The sequence below is a fragment of the Canis lupus genome, chromosome 3 (genome assembly GCF_003254725.2).
Source record: "Canis lupus dingo isolate Sandy chromosome 3, ASM325472v2, whole genome shotgun sequence".
NCBI lineage: Eukaryota > Metazoa > Chordata > Mammalia > Carnivora > Canidae > Canis > Canis lupus.
The window spans coordinates 50,170,570-50,186,094 of NC_064245.1; the positions used below are offsets into that span (position 1 = coordinate 50,170,570).

A 15,525-nucleotide genomic window follows, 5' to 3' on the forward strand; every position below is an offset into this window, starting at 1 on the left:
GTCTTCAAATAATGATAATGTGATTCCTTCTTCCTAATATGTATGACTCATTTTTTCTTATCTTATTGAATTGTTTGGAACCTGCCAAAAAGTAATAAATAACAGTAGTGAGAGCAGGCCATAGTTTTGGTCATAGTTTTATGAAGGACTGTGTATATCAAGTATGGTTTGGGCTGCTGGTTTATCTAAGTATTTGCTATTGTTAGTGGTGATAATAAAAATACTTGCATAATTTGCAGTGGGCCACGTGCTGATATAAATTTTTATGTATACAAACTCACTGAATTATCTCAGCAGCTCCATGGGATAGGTATTATTATTTTTTTCCCTATAATACAGATGGGAAAATTGAGGCAATAATAAGTCAAATGACTTCTCCAAGATCATACAGTTAGCAAGTGGCAGCGCTAGAATTGAGATGCTAGCGATCTAAGCCTCACCCTGCTGTGCTGCCCCCTCAACCTAGAAAGAGTTCTGGTGGGCTTAGATACTAATACTTGTATCAGAAATGGATGCATCCATCCAGAAGTTTTTGGTTTTTACTCTTGCCTTTTGATCTAACACAGGTGTTAGTAGGTTTCCTAACGATGTCATCTCCTTGCCATTCGTAGAAAAACACTCTCTAGATCATACTGCATAATTATTTTTATATATTTCTATTTCTGAACATAAACAACTTTTTCTTTAATTGGGTTATTTCTATATGTGGATATATGTATTACATGTAGATTTATGTAGATATATGTAGATATAATCAGCATATAGCATTATATTAGTTTCAGGTGTACAAAACGGTATATATTCGCTATATGTATATATTGTGAAATGATCACAATAAATCTCGTTAGCATCCATCACCACATATAGTTACAAATTTTTTTCTTCGGAGGGGAACTTTTAAGATCTACTCTCTTAGTAACTTTCAAATGTACAATACGTTTGAAATTAGCATATTAATATATTAACTATAGTCACCAAGCTGAACGTTACATGACTTACTTATTTTATAACTAGAAATTTGTACCTTTTGACCACTTTTACCATTGTCCCATCCCCCACCCTTCTGCCTCTAAAAAACATCAATCTATTCTCTGTAAATATTCTCTGTATATTCCTTCCTTTTTATAGCTGAGTAAGATTCCATCACACACACACACACACACACACACACACACACATACACACACCCCTTTATCCATTCATTCACTGATAGACACTTAGATTGTTTCCATGTGTTGGGTATTGTAAATAATAGGTTTATACTAATATTTATAAGACATGACACTTTTATTTATCTATATGTGGTTTGCATTTAATTCCTTCTCTTCTTTGGGTTTATCTTCTTCTTGATGCCCTCACACAGAAACAACATTCTTGAGGCACAACTTTTTCCCCTCAATTCTGTACATGTTGCATCATTGTCTTTGATATTTAAGAGTGTGAATAAATTTTAGGTCATTTAGTTTTGATTATTTATTGGGTTCTCAATCCTTTATTTTGTTTCTTTTTATTAATTATATCTCATATATTTGGTGAACCTGTTTGATCTGCAGACTCAGATTTTTTTAAAATATTTTATTTATTTATGAGAGAGGGTAAGCAGGAACAGGGGGAGGGGCAAAGGGAGAAGGAGAGGCAGACTCCCCACTGCGCAGGGAGACCTACATGGGGCTGAATCCTGGGACCTCAGGATCATAACCTGGACCAAAGGCACTTAACCGAGTGATCCACCCAGGTACCCCAGTTTTTTAAAAACACAGAATAGTCCTCCCTTCCTTTTCCCCATCCCCTTTCCCTTTTTTTTTTCTTCTTGGCTTCTGTAGTGATTGCCAAACTTGTCTAAGTTTGAAATTCAAAAGGAGAGTAGATTACTTTTCCTTAATCTGCTCTAAAATTCTAATTCATATATATATATATATATATGTAAATTATATGATATGTAATGATATGTCATTATTTTAACCTATTTTTTCCCTTGAGATATTGGAAAATTTCTCGAAGGTGTCTGCTATGTAATGGATTTTATTTTCTGCATCGAACAGTATGTTAACTCTTTCCATTTGGCTTTTAATTTAGAGATTATATTTTCCATCTCAATAGTATAGTTACTAGTTACATCTGTGCTCCTGTCATATCTTTTGCTGTACTTTTACCAATACAATCTATTCTTGATCCTTTATGAGAATATAAACAAGAAATTTCTCAGATTTTTCTCATTCCTTCCAGTAAATATTTTTCATAAAAATACATTTGTTTGGTGTTTCAGAGTGCCCCCTTTTAACGACAGCATTTGTACATAAGTGTAACATTTTCCCTCTGTATATGCTTAGAGGGTATTCAATGATGCTCAATTTTATAAAAAGAGATAGCCTTTGCCAGGAGTAGTTGTAGATCTTTGGATCTACATCTTTATGATGACTTGTCACCAAACCAGTGACATCATAATGTGTGAAGGGAGGATGCCTTGCTGTCTTAGCCTTGGCTTTGGGTACAGCAGACAAAAAAGGAAAAGTCTTCATTCATAATTTCTAAACACAAACCCTCCTTTAAGTAGACTTAGGTTCAAAATTTAAATGTATGCTATGGCCCTAAAGTCTTCAAGCCAAAGCTTCAGCCTATAGTGGTCCCTGATGGGTAGTCCCCAAGTACCTAGGGGAGGAAAACACAAATTATCTCTGGAGCAAAGAACATTAAAACGAATCCACAGAGAATTTATTGAAGTTCAAAAAAATGTGAATTTAGAGTTTTGAAAAATTATGAAGTATTTAAGCAGGTAAGCCTACAGCATTGACATTAAACAGGAAATCAAATGATGGATGCTCACAAAGGCTGTATATATAGGAATAATCATGGAGAGAATATAAAATAGCTACATTTATAGTATTTCAGAGGCAGTTTTTGAGATGAATGAGTCAAAGAGCAGATTCAGGAAAGCTGGAGAGCAAATTATTAAAACGGAACATTGATATGAAAAGATATTCAGAATTTATTACAGTGATAGAGAGAAATAAAAAAAATATGAAAGTAAAGGTAAGAGATATGGAGAACAGAGTAAAAATAAATAAGTTTAATAGGAGTGTTAAGCTTATCTTTGATGAGGAGTGGAGGAAAGGCAACACCCAGAGAGATGGTGGGCTTACATTTTTCTAAAACTGATGAGAGCCACCAATCTGTAGTGTCAATAAATTATATATAAAAGAAATAAAAATAAATCTAAATCTTCCGAATATAAAACATCCAGAAAAGACCTGGCAACCTCCAGAAAGGAATTCTCATTTATTAGCATGCTATAGCTTTCTAAACAGTTTCTGGTATGCGGATGTTCTCTTGATAACATCTCTCCTCCAAATTTTTCTGTTTTATTGGCAAATCACAGCAGTAAAGTCTGAAAGTGTGTATGTAGGATTGAGGGTGGCCACCTCTGCTTTTATTGCCAAATCATCACCAGAAATCATATCATTACATGCTTTGTTTTTGCTCCCCCCCCCACTTATCATTAAATCATAAGCATTTTCTCTATTGTTAAATGGCTGTTATAATTATAATTTTAATGGCTTTATTATAACTCATCAAATTTATTCCATTATAATTTCCTTAGTCATTTCTTCCTTACTATATATTCAGCATTTTATTTCCTTCAAATTTTGATTACTATATATAACTTTGACATAATATATATTTTCTGCATATAGCTTCACTTTTATTTTGAATTAGTCCCTCAGGAAAAGTTTTAGAAGTGATATTGCCATGTCAAATGTCATTGCATTTTGATAAGTGCCAGCTTTTATCATAAGAGTCAGCACTGTGTATTAAAATTTGAATATGTATTAAAATTTGCACCATTTTCAGGGTGCAAGAGGCATTTTTATTTAAATAATACAATAGAATATTTTTCTATGCTTGGTTATTGATTGCTTTTCTTCTTTTGGTCATCAATTACAAGTGCCTATACTTTTTAAACATTCTTTGTGGACCTTATGTTTGCCTTGGGTAATTTTCTGTAGTAATATAACTATTATTCCCATATCTATGATATTTAAAAATTGTGTGATGATGAGGGTAGTGGCGAATTTTGGAGTCAAATATACATGAGAATTCAACAGTCTGGCTCATCTACGACTCATTACTAATACTGTTCTCTCTTTCCTATCTCTTTTAAAGTGGTTGGACAAGCTAAAATATTCAGTTACCAGATCATTGTAAAGCTGGAGTTGGCTCTATTACACACTCTGGCCAATAAAATATTAGCAAGGGTATGTTGGTGCTTCCTTTCCCCATTTTTTCTTTCTCCTTCCTTGAATGAGGATGTGCTGGCTGCAGCTACAGCAGCCATATTGCAATCATGATGAGAAAACCAGAATGACAGACACAGTAGTCCTGATTTTTTAAGGACACTGAAATAATGCCACGAACTTTCTAGCCCCCAACTTATTATTCATGAAAAATAAAATTCCATTTCTGGTTAAGCCACCTTAGTCAGACTTTCTGTGACTGGCTATGGGGAAAAAAATCCTGATTAACACATTTAAGCTGGAAGGAGAGGAGAGTGGGGTCTCTATTTTAGTAAGACTCACTTTTAAATTAGACCAAAGCCAGCTTTATTCATAAACTTGTTACTGTGAGCCCATAACTGACCAACCTAGGTATTAGAATTTCTAAATTTTGTCTACCTGTTTTCTGAATCATATCCAGAAATGTGAATGCATTTCCTGAAGCAAAACTAAAATAAATTATTTAAATCTTCATGACATTTGACAGTGGGAAACATAATTAAAAACATTCATATACTTTATACCCAAAGAAGTGAAGTTCCACTTGACAAATACGATATGTATCCAAGAGACAATATATTCATGCCTCTCCATATCCATCCATGTAGAGCTATTGGATCCATTTATCATATATTGAGGATAAACTATATAATAGGCTATTTGCTCCATGCTAGAGATGTAAAAAAGCAAATACTACTCAGTCTTTGCCTTTGAGGATTTCATTTCCAGACTGGGTATGGGAGATGAGAGGAGACTATCCATCTAAACAAATATTTTTGATATTGTGTGAGAATAAAAAGAGTAGAGTAATAAAGAGAAATTCACAGTGAAGAGCAAAATGGAATAAGTAATTTGCTCAAGATCCTACAGTCAATAAATGGTACAAGTTCCTTTAATCAAGGTCTTCTGGACAAGTCTTTTTTACGATACCAATTGCTGCCTGAAATAAATGGACCAATATTTGAGATATGGAAATATTTTTGTATTATAAGAATGCTATCATGTTGGCCATTGTTTATAGATATTGATTTATGCGATAGTGTCACCCCTGACCTATCAATATGGCTCACGCAATGAAATTTGTTTCCCCCAGGGATTTGTCCTTTTTTTGACCTGTTATGTGCTCTGCCATATTCTGGGGCTACACATATGTATCAGGCAACTTGCCTGCCATTAGAGGCAAGATTTTGTTCATATTCTCCTTGTCTACTCTTTATTGCCACCAGTGAGGTAGCTTATTGAAGAGGAGGGCATGGCCTTTGCTTCGTAACTTCCCACCCAACTGGTCATTCTAGAATGAAGAAAAGCAGCCAGGAAAACAGGATGCAGGGGAAGAATTAGACCTTCGAACTTTAGCTCATGGAAAGAGACTGATGTTTTTCTCTCTCTTTAAATAGTGATCTTTTCTATTGACTTAAGAAAAATAACTTGTTAAACATCTGTCTTCCCCTCCCACTGCTGTTGTTTACAGAGCAACAGACTTCTCTTAACTCTGAAGCAAAATCTCCTTTCTTTAGGAAAACAGGTGTCCAAACATACAGGAAATCAAATTTTCAAACAGCTGAAATAGGCTTTCTACTTTCCTTTATCCTTCTACCTAGAAATTCTTTTGTGAGGCTGATGATTTCCCAGTTTAGAGTTTTGTTTTCCCTCATGATGCTTAGGACCAATATTTTTTAATTTTTACTATCACATCTCTGTTCTTTGTATCACTACTATTTGGATATGAAAATCTATTTAAAAATAATACTCAAATATTGTTACTTTTTCATTGAAATGAAATATATTTATAAACAGAAAGAACTCAAGAGCACATTGAATTCTGAATTCTAGGAATAAGGAAGGAGAAGTTGAGCTGACATTGACAAGCATTGTGTGTATCCTGGAATATCACTACATGCTTAATTATGTGGATGGAAGAATTATGATCTCATTTTTCAGATAAGAAGATTAGGGCTAATAGAGTTCATTCCTTAAGTCCAAGATCATGCAATCAGAAAATGGCCAAGTCAGAATTCAAATCCTATTTCTATCTAATTTCAAAAACCACACACTTTGTACTTTATCATGTAATGGAGTCCTTCCTAGTCTTTGTATAGCCCTTTGTTGAAGAATCAACTCATGACTCACTTACTATTCTCTCTTACTGTGAGGTCATGGATGAAGTATCAGCTCCATTGGTTTAAATCTTCCTCTCTAGGTAATGGATGAAATAGCAACATCTACCTCATAAGACTACTAAGTATTCATCGGGTTAAGGCATATAAGAGGGCTCAGAATAGTATCTGACACCTAATAAATGCTCAATAAAATTGTTAATTTTTATTCTACACTACTTCATGGATAATAGCACAGAGTACATATCAGGGCTTTGGTATCATGTATTGTCTCAGTACAGATGGAATAACAAATACTGGTGTTATTGCTCTTAAGTTTGGGTATTTACGTATGAAAGATCTTCCATATTCTTGTACACTTGTTGACAAATTTATGGGAGAGAAAGGGCATCTCTTAGTACAATCGTTTATAGTCTTTTGTTTCAACGGTGGAACACTTCTTAAAAATACAGATGCATTGCTGTTCCGACTGAAGTGGGAAAAGTAACTCCTGGAACTCCATCTACCCCTCTGCCCTTCAGGACCCCTGCCAGCTCATTACTGTCTTAGGGGTCCTTCTGGGAAACCCTGAATGACACAGAATGCAGACTGAGAACCACCAAACCAGAAAGCACCCAACAAAGCACATTGGACAGTGACGGATAGATGCTATTAATTCTCAATTTCTGTGATAGGCATGTGTCCAGAAGTCCTTCCTCTATCTCAAATTGTCTTCACTCAGTTTCCATTATGTAGCCTCTGTTGATGGTTTTATTTACCTGGCAGGGCCTACAGTTTGGTACCAGTGAACTGGAGGAGATGGGAGCCATGTTCTGCTTGGGTCTACTCATCTTGGAACTCAAGTCTGTAAGCTGCAGCCATCAGCTCCTAACCCATGCAGCAACTCTCCTGCATGCTGATGAAGAGGCTCTGGACCACCACCTCCAGCGGTAAGATGCTTACAGGGGTGTGGGAGAAGTTTGGACCTCAGTATTCCCATCAGACACATCTTGGAAGTGAGAGTCAGGTGGTCCTACAGGTCTTTGACGATGAGAGAATATGGAGGAGCCACCAATTAAAGGTAGGGGCAGTAGTGCTCTGCTGGCGCCAGAACTGGAACATCCTCACTTCTCGCTGAACATAGGGGATGCTGCCTACTTGTGCACATAAATGCATATATAAAGCTACATGTATCTATAAACATGCATTTTTAATAAATTTTGCTTATGGTAAGGAAGATGCAGCTTAGCAATACACATGCACTTCTACCTATGCTTGTGCTTGCCAAGAATGTGTTTATAAGTATACAGGTATCATTTTGGAGCCATTACTCAGCAAAAAAGGCAATCTCATTGCCAATAACCAGGAACTTGGGGACAAGAAATATTTTACTCTACCCATTCTTAAATAGCACTGTTCCTTCTCAGATCATGAGAAGAACCACCTGAAGATGATTAATACATTGGCCTGGAGACCCTGACTCACAGCCATGGCAGAGAAATGATAGATCTCTGAGAACTGTGAGGATCATTAATGAGTCAAGAGAAGGAGAACCATTATTCAAATAAGCTCTTTTGATACCCTTTACTATAGACAGGTATTTTAGACTTGACCAAAACAGAGTCAGAGGACAAGCAAGGAAGATATAATGGCCATGTGAGAGAAGAGAAGACCAAGAGAAGTCAGAGGAGTCAAAGAAGATTAAGTCATTGCCTATACTTTGAGCCAGGGAATGGGTGGGGTGTTGAGCTGTTTGCGGAGGAAGTGCCTGCTGGCAAACCAGGAAGCACCTCATTATGCCCTTCAGGTCCAAAGGCAGAGAGAAAGCCATTAATACTGGGGCCATTTTATTTCTAGCTTATTTTCATTAATTTTCCTCCTGCCACTGTTAGGCTGTATTTCCAGTGTGACTTCTCACCAAATGGCCAGTCAAGCCTAGAAAGATCTAGCAGCATAAATTAATTTTGCTTTGGAAGGCACTGGTTTCTCTGAGACTTAATTACCTAAATGCAGTAATTAACTTGCTCAATCACACTGTGCTATAGATCATAGACTATGGAGACCTAAGTAAATCTGGACCTCTTTCTTCCCTAGAGACACTGCCCTGATTTCTTTGTTTTGACATCATCACTACTGCCATCCACCGCTACTCCCTTCAATACTGCTCTGCACCCCCAGGCTTGGCGCATTTGGCACCACTGTGGCGTTTCAGCCTCTCCCTCTGACAGCAAGTGCTTCCATCTGCCAGGATATATATTTCAACTTGTCTTTTCATCTTTTCCTTTGCTAAGCTATCTTGGGTGCAGGCATGCCTGCATTTTCTTTCTTTCTTTCCTTTCCCTCCACCCTCTTCTGTGCTGCTCATTGAGGGAAGATTGAGCAGAGTTGGCATTGCTTGCTTTCCCTGAATTGATTGCGCCCGTCTGTTTGATCCAATGCAGGGAGGATTAGTTGCCTGTAAACTGGAACAAGAAGAAATCTATCAAAGAAGTGCCTCTTCTAATTCAAATCTAAAGAATTCGGTGTCGAGTTCCAAATACAATGGCTGCTATGTGGGTTATCATAAGAAGAACGGCATTACCCACTCCTCCATGCTATCCCACACTCCTGATTATTAATTTTTCAGTTGCAACCAGCCCATGAGCACTGAAGCTTGGTTACCTCCATGACCTCTGACCCTTTTTAGCTTGGTTTAGCTTCTTAAGGGCAGGATACATATCACATAGGATGTGATTCATGGGTATGGTTTAAATAGATTTGAATTAAATTCAAGAGGCACGGAGTTTGGGGATGAATGACAGAATGAAATTTGCCTGTTTCACCTAAACATTTGTATCTTAATCCACTTTTCTATTTATCAAGGCAGATGACCAAAATGGATTGTGGTTCCTGCCCAAAGGACCCTAAAACTGCCTGATTGAGACGAATATCACCTTGAAAATATCTTGACTCAGAAAATATTCCAGCCAATAAGTGTATATCCATTAAAGTATGGTGGAGAGGAACTTAATACAATAAAATTTATTGGTTTACAATCAGCAACAGGCTGTTTGAGTCCCCTTTAATTAGTTCCTGATGAATAGGGCTCAGTCATGAGATATAATAATCAGCAGAGCGGAGCAAATCCTAGGGATTTAGTTAGCAACAGGGTCCTTCCTTTAACACAAGGGTATAACTACTGCTTGTCAACACTACTCTCCATACCTTTCAAGAGGAGAACTCTGCCACCCTCCTGCCCACCTGACTTTCCCCTGAGTGTGCTCTATACAACAGGGTTATATACTTCAGCAAGATTTTTTCTGAGTTGCACAGAAGAAAGTACTAGGAAAAAAAAAAGGTGGGTTTTTACCTAAAACTCACTCTTAGAGAAATGTGATGACATGGTATTTAGAATCTCTTTGGCCGCATATAAAGTGTTCACCCCTGGGAGTGATGTGCTGGGAAGACAAACTATGGCTATGTTCCATGAACACCGTGTTTTTTGACAATAGGTTTCATGCTTCATTTACCATAAAAACAATTAGAGTGTAGTCAACATCCACGGAGCAACTTAACCATTTTTCATGAGCAGAGAAAGAGCAGAAATGGTGGATGTTTGCCCAGTGACTGAAGCTTAAAATGAAGTAGAGTACAGGCGCTCTTTGTTTTGGTTTGTCTTTTCCAGTTCTCTTCTTCCCAGTTGCTCATTTAAGAAATGTCTGCAGACTGGAGAAGGCGGCTTTTGATCTTCCTTCCTCTCTTCCTTCCTCCTTTTTCTCGATCTTATCCCCGGAAATAATTGCTCACACGCTGCAGGAATGCTAAGCTGTTTCTTCCAGAGGCGTCATTTATCCGTTCTGACAGGTCTTTTGCAAAGTCATTTCCCAGTTTTGCTGAGTCAGCCCCTGCTCTTTTTCATTTGTATCCCTCCTTTGCCGCTGAGCTCCCCTATCTCCGCTTGTCCCTCCATTAATAACAGAGAGAGCCCAGAATTTCTGAGTTGTGCCTGGTGATATAACTTAGTATCTGGTTTATTCTTCCAAACTGTAGCCCTGGGGGCATGAACCTGGGCTCCCCTGAGCCTCAGGACAAGTTCATTGGGTCATCTCTTTAGTTTGATGAGGCAAGCCAGAAAAAAATAAAAATCTGTCCTAGACTGTAGAAAACATTATTATATCTCAATAATGAAAAGATCCTTGATTTTTACCTAAAAATAGTTTTGCCTTTCTGAATTATATGATATTTTGAATTATATGAAATTGACACATTAAATTTAAATGATATTAACTTATATTTTGGAAAGCACACACAAAAACACCATATTCCTGTCTTTAATAGAGAACCATTGCCAACATTTTGGTGAAATTAGATTATATTTTTCACCTATGAATAAACAAATATATAATACCTTTAGTGACAATGTATGGAAGTTCCCTTTTCTGTAACTTCGTAAACACCATTTTATCTCTTTTAAAATAGAGTTTATTTCTAAGAGCAGTTTTAGCTTCACAGTAAAACTGAGAGGAAAGTACAGATTTCCTGTCTATACCCTGCCCCAGACATACGCAGCTTCTCCTATTATCAACATCCCCCACTGAAGTGGTGCATCTGTGACAATTGATGTACTGACATTGACACACCATTATCATGCAAAGCCCATAATTTATCTTGGGGTTCACTTTTGCTGGTGTATATTCTGTGGGTTTGGACAAGTGTATAATGACATGTATGTACGATTATAGTTTCGTACAGAGTAGTTTCAATGCCTTAAGAATCCTCTGTGCTTTGCCTATTCCCTCCCCACGAGCCCCTGGCAGCCACTGATCTTTTAACTGTGTCCATGGTTTTATCTTTTCCAGAAAGTCATATAATTGGAACCATACAGTATGCAGCCTTTTTATATGGCTTCTTTCTCTTACAAATATGCATTTATGTTTCCTTCATGTCTTTTCATGACTCGATAACTCATTTCCTTTTAGCACTGAAAAATATTCCATTGTCTGGGTGATTCACAGTTTATGTATCCATTCAGCCACTGAAGGACATGTTGGCTGCCTCTAAGTTTTGGAAATTATGAATAAAGCTGCTATAAACATCCATATACAGGTTTTGTGTGGACAGAAGTTTTCAGCTCCTTTGGGTAAACACCAAAGAGTGTGATTGCTGGATCGTATGGTAAGAGCATGCTTCATTTTGTAAGAAATCACCAAATGGCTTTCCAAAGTGATTGCACTTTTTTGCCTTCCAGCAGCACTGAATGAGGGTTCATACTGCTTCACATCCTCACCAACTTTGGGCTTTGCCAGTATCCTGAGTCCTGGATTTTGCCAGTGTCCTGGATTTTGGCCATTCATATAGATGTCTAATGACATTTCATTGTTTTGATTTGCATTTTCCTGTTGATGTACCATGTGGAACATCTTTTCATGTGCTTATTTTTGAGTTGTCTTTAGTGAGGTGTCTTTAAGGTCATTGGCCCATTTTTTAATCAGGTTGTTTTCTTATTGTTGAATTTTAAGAGCTCTTTGTATATTTGGATAACAGTCTTTTCTCAGATGTGTCTTTTTCAAATATTTTCTCCGAATCTGTGGCTTGTCTTCTCCCTGTCTTTGCAGTGTCCTTCCCAAAGCAGAAATCTTAGTTTTAATGAAGTGTAACTCATCAATTATTCCTTTCATGGATCATGCCAATGGTGTTGTGTCTGAAGAGTGATCATCAAACCCAAGCTCAACTAGATTTTCTCTTACATGTCTTCTAGACACACTCACTGCTTTTGCATTACAATTTTTGCCAATTTTAGGTGAAAATGGGGTGTGGTTTTAATTTAATGTTATATTTTCTGATATAGATAAAATACTTCTATATCATTTCTTTTTAAAATAAATTTCCTGAGCATGTCTTTTGTTCTTTATTTCTTTCAGCATCATGTTTCTTCCTTTCTTTTATTTATATTTAAATCTAACTTAAATTTCTTTGTTAAAGATGTTCAACCATCTCTTTGTCATGGATATTGCAAATACTCTCCCATTTACCTTTCACATTTTGTCTTGTAGTTGATTGACTAGATTTTTTTTACATGATTATGTGTATCAGTTTTTTTTCTTTGTCTCTTTTAGCTTTGATAACTTACCTACTTCAATCTAGTAACAATTCATAATTACTTGAATTCAAGTAATTCAAATAATTATCCAAATAATAATTCATTGTAAAAATGTGTTATATACTGAGGTAGATACTTTTATAATGAGTCTATTTACATATTATAATTTCTAGTTTTTGCTATTGAATAATTTTCTATTTCTAAATTGTTCACCACTTGCCCTAGTAATTATTAAATAATTTATCTTTCAACATTAGTTAGTAATATCAGTTTATTTACAGTATTTACATGTGCATGTACCTAGGTATATTTTTTGATATTATATTCTTTTCTGTTAATCTGTATGCCAGGAACATGTAGTTATTAATATGGTAGCTGTGCAACTTAAATATATAATGTCACAAGCACCACCTCATTAATATTTGTTTTAAAAATGTGCTTCACTATTTTCCCTTCCTTGTGTTTTTCACTGATGAGCCCTATAATGAGTTGTTAACCACCAAAAATGAAACCACTGGGATTTCAACTCAAACTGCATTAAAATGATAGGTTTTTTGGTCTATTGACTATTTGCCCATATTGCTTTTTCCAAATCTGATATTTTCTTTCACTTATTTAGATTTTCTTTGATGTTCACCAAGAAAGTATTGTAAGGGGATCCCTGGGTGGCGCAGCGGTTTGGCGCCTGCCTTTGGCCCGGGGCGCGATCCTGGAGACCTGGGATCGAATCCCACATCGGGCTCCCGGTGCATGGAGCCTGCTTCTCCCTCTGCCTGTGTCTCTGCCTCTCTCTCTCTGTGACTATCATAAATAAATAAAAAATTAAAAAAAAAAAAGTATTGTAGGGGTTCTTTTTGTACCCTTCCATGAAATTCCTGGGTATATCATAAACTTTTACTCTTAATATCTTAAATATTCATGTTATTCTTAAAAGAGTCTTTTCCCCATACTTTTTTAAGTGGCTGTCATCATGATATAAGAAAATTCTGATTATCTATATATTTATTTAATTTCACTGAACTCTGCAGTTATAACTAAAAGAGTTTCCATGTATTTTTCTGTTTTTCTGGATAGGTCATAGTGTCCTTTATAAATTTTGGTAATTAGCTTTATTCAGTTTTTATTCTTACCCATAATCTTGGCTAGAGTTTTGAGAACATTATTTAAGGATTGTGATTCCATGGATGTCTTTGCTGTGAACCTAACTTCAAAATGAGAATTATGGTATTTGAACATTAAGTAAAATGTCTGTTTTTTTGGTTATTTTGTTTTTCTACTTGAGGGAGAAAGAGAGCAGGAGCTGGGGGGAGGGACAAAAGGAGAGGGAGAAGCAGACTCCCCACTGTGTAGGGAGCTAGACTATGTGGGGCTCATTCTCAGAACCCTGAGATCATGACCTGAATCAAAGGCAGGCATTTAACTGACTGAACCACCCAGGTGCCCCATCCATTGTTTTGATATTAATATCTGATGTCTTCTTCATAAGTTAGATTTTATCTTATTAATTTAAAACATCAGGAATGGATGATGGATTTTATCAATTTTTTGGTAGCTAGAAAAATGATTATTACTGTGAATTAATAAAGTCTTAAATTATGTTAATAGATTCTCTAATATTCATCCATCCTTAAAAATCAAAGGAAACTGCATTTGGCTATGATCTAAAATATTATTTTATCATAGATATTGATGTTATTTGTTGTGAATTGAGGAGTTCTGTGCCTGCATTTGTAAGTGAGTAAAATCTGTGCTTGGTGTATATTGTTCTATCATGTGGAACACTTTACATTTCCTAGGATTTATCCTTGAACATATACATCTTGAACATACACAAATTGCCTATAAAACTGTTTGCTTCCCATTTGTTTGAAACAAAGATATTATTTTTCCACTTCTCTTTTCCCATAGAAGAAGTATCTGTGACATTTAGATTGCCATATAGTCATATTCAAATCATTTTAAAATTCAATTTTGTTTAATTACTTGCAATTGCTCATTTCTACCCATTCTATACAATCCTGTCCCCATTATTTTTTTCTTTGTGTTGATTCATCTCACATTTTTGCTAGAGCATACCTTAAGAAAAAAGCTATGTGTGTGTGTGTGTGTGTGTGTGTGTGTGTGTGTGTAAAGTAAATCAGGGGTATATTTTTGGTACATTCATATATGTGAATCTCTCTCTCCTTGACACAGGAATTCCACCAGGCCTGCCTGGAGAGTTCACTACAACAGTGTGGACATACTCTACCGTTCAGTTCTGCAGGCCTCAGCCTGACTGTTCTTCTTCAGCATACACCCTGATTTTCCTGCTTTAATAGTTGTACTGGTTTCCCTTGTTCATTACCACCAACATCCTTTTTCTACCAAATCCAAAATATTCTTATTTTATGTTTAGATACTTTGGGTTGATTTCAAATTTGAACCTTTTGTCCCCTTCTGATGTGCCTGTCAGTTACTAGGAGGCAGTGGTTCCATACCACATCTTTGTTTATGTCTGGAGTGTTTGATATTCACTTCCTGATTCTGCATCTGTCTTTTCCTCTCCCCTCACACTTTTCTTCTTCATTCCCATTCACCAAATTCTGGAGGCTGTTTGTCCTCACACATTTATTGTTCTGCAGCACAGACTCTCTTCTCTATAGATAATGTGTCTTGATTTCTGTTATTTTACATTTAGGTTCATTGCTCCTGTTCCCTTATCTCTCATCAGTTTCTTTTCTTCCTATTTGTGGTATGGCCAGTTCTTGTTCTATTCGAATGTGTAATTTTTTCATTTAATTTTTCTTTTTTTTTTAAGATTTTTATTCATTCAATTTTTCATAGATGCCATTTTTCTTGAATTTTCCTGATACCTTCACAGCGACCAAGTCAGGCTTCCATTTCTGGTGGCCAGTCATTCCCCAAAGTGTGCATCTCACTGCCAGGTGATGGTTGATGGAGGCGTCCATCCCCTTGTACATTGCACAACATTTCACCCTCAGGGTTGTTAGGATTCTTTCCTCCTCTTATTTCAACTTCTAGTTCATCATGTTTTGTTTACTCATCTTTAAATCATGAGAGCTCTGTCAAGACTCATAAT

General features: G+C 36.3%; 1 protein-coding gene across 6 annotated transcripts in view; it reads left to right on the top strand.

Annotated features, from left to right (window-relative positions):
- AGBL1 (AGBL carboxypeptidase 1) overlaps positions 1-15,525 on the top strand; it is a 554,941-nt gene that overhangs the window by 347,608 nt on the left and 191,808 nt on the right. For 3 of the 6 annotated variants that reach the window (XM_035714840.2, XM_025437815.3, XM_035714839.2), the window contains exon 17: positions 7,154-7,317. In XM_035714840.2, the coding sequence (XP_035570733.1) occupies positions 7,154-7,317 (164 nt within the window). Of the gene's footprint in view, positions 1-7,153; positions 7,318-9,229; positions 9,417-13,065; positions 13,243-15,525 lie in introns of those variants that run through there. The other 3 variants (XM_035714837.2, XM_035714835.2, XM_035714842.2) reach the window with 3 other exon arrangements.